The following is a 4,799-nucleotide window of genomic DNA, read 5'->3' on the forward strand; positions in this document are numbered from 1 at the left end:
ACCTTATGACTCCAATCGATCACAAAACACGATTTTCTATTCAACAATATCGCTGCTCAATGGCCGAGGCTTTACCCAGCATTCGCGGCGGTGCAGAATGTGCCCTATCCTCGCTGCAGGCGCAATACTGGGTGTGAGTCGAGCATTGTGGGTGCTTTTAGGGAAGCATGCGCAGTTGCTTCCTGCAGCAAGAGCTGGTCGAAGGAGATGACAATTTCCGAGTGTAGGCGAGTAACTGAAGCCGGTAGATGGGGAGGATCGGAGGCGGTGGAGTGGGCAGTGAGATTTTATACAGATCCACTGGCAGCTTCGACACCCGAATAAATTGCAGTGGTCCCGCGGTCGCAGCGAACGGTCGTGGGGGCAGCTGCGGGCCGCGGTTCTCAGTAAAATGACGGAGTTAACGGTCGCCATCTTTACAGGGGGAAATGTGCAGCAGGGCGCATGCGCGGACATCCCTGTCCCTGTCAGCAGGAGGAGAGAATATTGTGAATTTCCTGGACTGATAGGGATGGATTTTGGAAACTCCTTTTACAGGGGGTTAGAAGGGGAGGATTTACACACAGCAAACTCAAACCAAGAGAAATATTTGTCTCGTCTGACATAGGTCTTTAAAATAAAAACAAAAATTGCTGGAAAAACTCAGCAGGTCTGACAGCATCAACGGACAGAAAGACAGAGTTAATGTTTCGAGTCCATATGACTTCTTTAGAACTCAAGAGTCAAACGGACTCGAAACATTAACTCTGTCTTTCTCTCCACAGATGCTGTCAGACCTGCTGAGTTTTTCCTGCAATTTTTGTTCTTGTTTCAGATTTCCAGCATCCGCAGTATTTTGCTTTTATCTAGGTCTTTAAAATCCTCATTAGGATGGGCAGGTCGATGCGGACAGAATGTTTCCTCTTGTTGGTCTGTCCAATGCTGGAGGTCTTATGTACACAATAGTTACAAATAAATCCAACAGGAAAACTGGAGATGCTTCTTTCCTGAGGCAGTAATTAAAATGTGGAACTCACTACTACATTAAGTGGCTGAGAAAAATACCTGAGACTCTTTCAAAAAGAAACTGGATGAGAACATGAGAGAAAAGGGATTAGAAAGATCAACTGAACGGCTGAGATTAGGTTGGCAGAATGGGAGGAAATTCATGTGGAGTAGAAACTCCAGTACAGAGTAGATAAACCGAATGGCCTGTTTGTGTAATGTATACTCTGTGTAATTCTTTGTAAACTTATTTTACAGGGTAATAGAAGAGGAGGATTTTCAGACAGGAATATCAAACCAAACCTCATGTCTGACAGAGTCAGCTGGTTTATTGGGACCTGAAGATTTATACATCTGAAGGGATTTAATCGACCGTCTCAGCTGGAAACCGGTGAGAGGCTGTTCTCCTGCTCCTCCTGTGTGAAGGGATTAATACAGCTGCTAAACATGCTGACACGACAGCGAGCTCACAACAGTGAGAGGCTGTTCACTTGTTCTGCATGTGGGAAGAAATTCATGTGTTCATCCAACCTGCTGGCACACCAGCTTGATCACTTTGATGAGAAGCCTCTTCAATGCTCTGACTCTGGGAAAAGCATTAAAATCTCTGAGGAACTGGTCCAACAGCAGCGAGTTCACAATGATGAGAGACCGTTCAGCTGCTCCCACTGTGGGAAGAGGTTCAGGCTGTTCTCCCGCCTCGCAGAGCACCAGCTCCTTCACACACACGAGAGGCCGTTCAGCTGCTCTCACTGTGGGGAGTCGTTCCGCGAGTCAGTGCATCTCACTGAGCACCAGCGAGTTCACACCAAGGACAGGCCGTTCAGCTGCTCCCAGTGTGGGAAGGCATTCACTCAGTTTTCAAGCTACACTAAGCACCAACTGGTTCACTCAGATGAGAGACCTTTTAAATGCTCCGAATGTGAGAAAACCTTTAAAAGAAGCATTGATCTGCTGAGGCACCAGTGCATTCACACTGGGGAGAGACTGTTCCCCTGCTCTGTGTGTGGAAAGAGATTCACTCATTCTTTCCACCTTCTGACACACAAGCGTGGTCACACTGGGGAGAGACCATTCATCTGCTCCGTGTGTGGGAAGAGTTTCATTCGGTCATCCAGCCTTCTGATACACCAACGGATTCACACCGGGGAGAGACCATTCACCTGCTCCATATGTGGCAAGGGATTCACTCGTTCAAACCAACTTCTGATACACAAGCGAGTTCATACTGGAGAGAGACCGTTCACCTGCTCCGTGTGTGGGAAGAGATTCACTCAGTCAGCCAACCTGTGGACACATCAGCGGGTTCACACTGGGGAGAGGCCGTTCATCTGCTCCGTGTGTGGCAAGAGTTTCTCTCGTTTGTCCTACCTTGAGGTACATGAGCGAGTTCACACCGGTGTGAGGCCGTTCACCTGCTCCACGTGTGGGAAGAGATTCGCTCATTCATCCCATCTGGTGAGACACCAGCGCAGTCACACTGGAGAGAGGCCGTTCACCTGCACAGTGTGTGGGAAGGGATTCACTTGTTCATCTTATCTGGTGAGACACCAGCGCATTCACACGAGGGAGAAGCTGTTCACCTGCTCTGTGTGTGGGAAGGGATTCACTGGTTCAACCCACCTGCTGAGACACCACCGCATTCATATGGGGTTGAGGCCGTTCTCCTGTTCTGTGTGTGAGAAGGGATTCACTAAGTCATCCAACCTGCTGAGACACCAAAGTGTTCACACTGGGGAGAGTCCATTCACCTGCTCCGTGTGTGAGAAGAGATTTACTCGGTCATCCGACCTGCTGAAACATGAGAGAGTTCACATGTTACCAGAAAAGTTGGATTCAGTTGTTGATGCTGAGAATCACATCCTGAACTGAACCTTTTCTCCTTTATAACTCTAGATTATTTCAGTTCTCATACGTTCAGTTACTCTCATGGACAAGTCCCAGCTCCCTGTACCTCCCAGAGTGTCTCAACTTTTTACGATTTACATCAATGACTTAGATTAGGGGAGTGAAGAAGTAGCTAAATTTGCAGTGGACACAAAGATAGGTAGGAAAGTATGTTGTGAAGAGGACATGAGGAGGTTGCAGATGGATATAGGTAGGTTGAGTGAGTGGACAAAGATCTGGCAAATGGAATTTAATGTGGGAAAATGTGAAGTTCACTTTGGCAGGGAGAATGAAAAAGCAGAGTATTACTTAAATGGAGAACGGCTGCATAATTCTGGGTGCAGAGGGATCTAGGTATTCTAGTACATGAGTCACAAAAAGTTAGTATGCAGGTAAAGCAAGTAATTAAGAAGGCTAATGGAATGCGATCCTTTATTACGAGAGAGATTGAACATAAATGTAAGGGTTTCATGCTTCAGTTGTACAGGGCATTGGTGAGATTGCACCTCGAATACTGTATACAGTTTTGGTCTCCTTATTTAAGGAAGGATATAAATGCATTGGAGGCAGTTCAAAGGAGGTTTACTGGATTGATACCTGGAATGAGTGGGTTGTCATATGAAAGGTTGGACAGACTGGGCTTGTTTCCACTGGAGTTCAGAAGAGTGAGGGGTGATTTGATTGAAGTATACAAGATCCTGAACGGCCTTGACAAGGTGGACGTCGAAAGGCTGTTTCCTCTTGTGGGTGAGTCCAGAACTAGGGGGCACTGTTTTAAAATCAGCGTCGCCCTTTTAGGACAGAAATGAGAACTTCTTCTCTCTCAGAGCGTTCTGCAACTTTGGAACTCTGCCTCTGAAGGTGGTGGAGGCGGGGTCACTGAATATTTTTAAAGCAGAGGTAGATAGATTCTTGTTAGGTAAGGGAATCAAAGGTTATCAGGATTGAAACACAAGAAGATCAGCCATGATCTTATTGAATAGTGGAGCAGGCTCAAGGGGCCAAATGGTCTACTCCTGTTCCTATTTCTTATGTTATTATGTCCTCCTAGCCTTGGCATCCAGGGAAGGATAACAGACCCAGGATCATTATTGGTGAAATTTTGCTGAAAATTTGTGAAAAAAGAGACATTCTGTTGAAGTTTTTCATCAGGACAGATTTGTAAGAATACCAATTGTAAATGGAACAATGATTTATACTACATGAGAAGAGGGGCTGATTGGTTGGCACGAGGACTGTGATTAGTAGAGGTATTACCATGGAAAATGCACCAGGCAGTAGTTAACTGCCAAGCTTTTTAAATTCAAACCAGGCAGGTTGACTCTGATTGGTCATGGGAAATGAACCAGGGAATGACTGTCCCTAAGCTTTTGTTTTGTTGAGAAAGCGCAGTGTGTGGACATGCTCTTTCTGTTTGCAAAGGACAGGACCCTGTGTGTGAATACATGAGTTTCTAGCATGTGTAAGTGAGCTATACCGTGAGCATTACTGATAATATTAAATTGTTTGTCAGTGTCATTCTTAGCACAATCAGATTTGTTTAGTAAGTGCTGTCCAATTACAGAGTCACTTATCATGTTGGACACTTTGTTCTGAGATTTGCAAGCATGGGCCGGTTGATTATGGTCAGTACTTTGCCTGTTGTGAACAGCCGAAAGGATGCTCTGTTTGACAAGAATGATACCAGAAATGTGTGTGTTTACATATGAGGAAAGGATTGACAGGCTGGGTCTCTTCTCTCTTGGATAAAGGAGACTGAGAGGCCTTTAAAATGATGAAAGGTTTTGATAGAGAGGATACAGAGAGAATGCTTCCTCTTGTGGGGAAGAGAGACCATAAATATAAGATAGTCACCAAGAATCCAATAGGGAATTCAGAAGAAACTTCTTCACCCAGAGAGTGGTGAGAATGTGGAACTCGCTACCACA

General features: G+C 45.6%; 1 protein-coding gene across 1 annotated transcript; it reads left to right on the plus strand.

The window, feature by feature from the left end:
* The first annotated feature begins 1,431 nt into the window (after positions 1-1,431).
* On the plus strand, positions 1,432-2,856 carry LOC144677434 (uncharacterized). The gene is made up of 2 exons (XM_078537523.1): positions 1,432-2,390; positions 2,475-2,856. The coding sequence occupies exons 1-2, from the start codon at positions 1,432-1,434 to the stop codon at positions 2,854-2,856; spliced, it is 1,341 nt and encodes a 446-aa protein (XP_078393649.1).
* Positions 2,857-4,799: the final 1,943 nt, after the last annotated feature.

This window comes from Cetorhinus maximus, unplaced genomic scaffold (assembly GCF_964194155.1).
Source record: "Cetorhinus maximus unplaced genomic scaffold, sCetMax3.hap1.1 HAP1_SCAFFOLD_2520, whole genome shotgun sequence".
Classification (NCBI taxonomy): domain Eukaryota; kingdom Metazoa; phylum Chordata; class Chondrichthyes; order Lamniformes; family Cetorhinidae; genus Cetorhinus; species Cetorhinus maximus.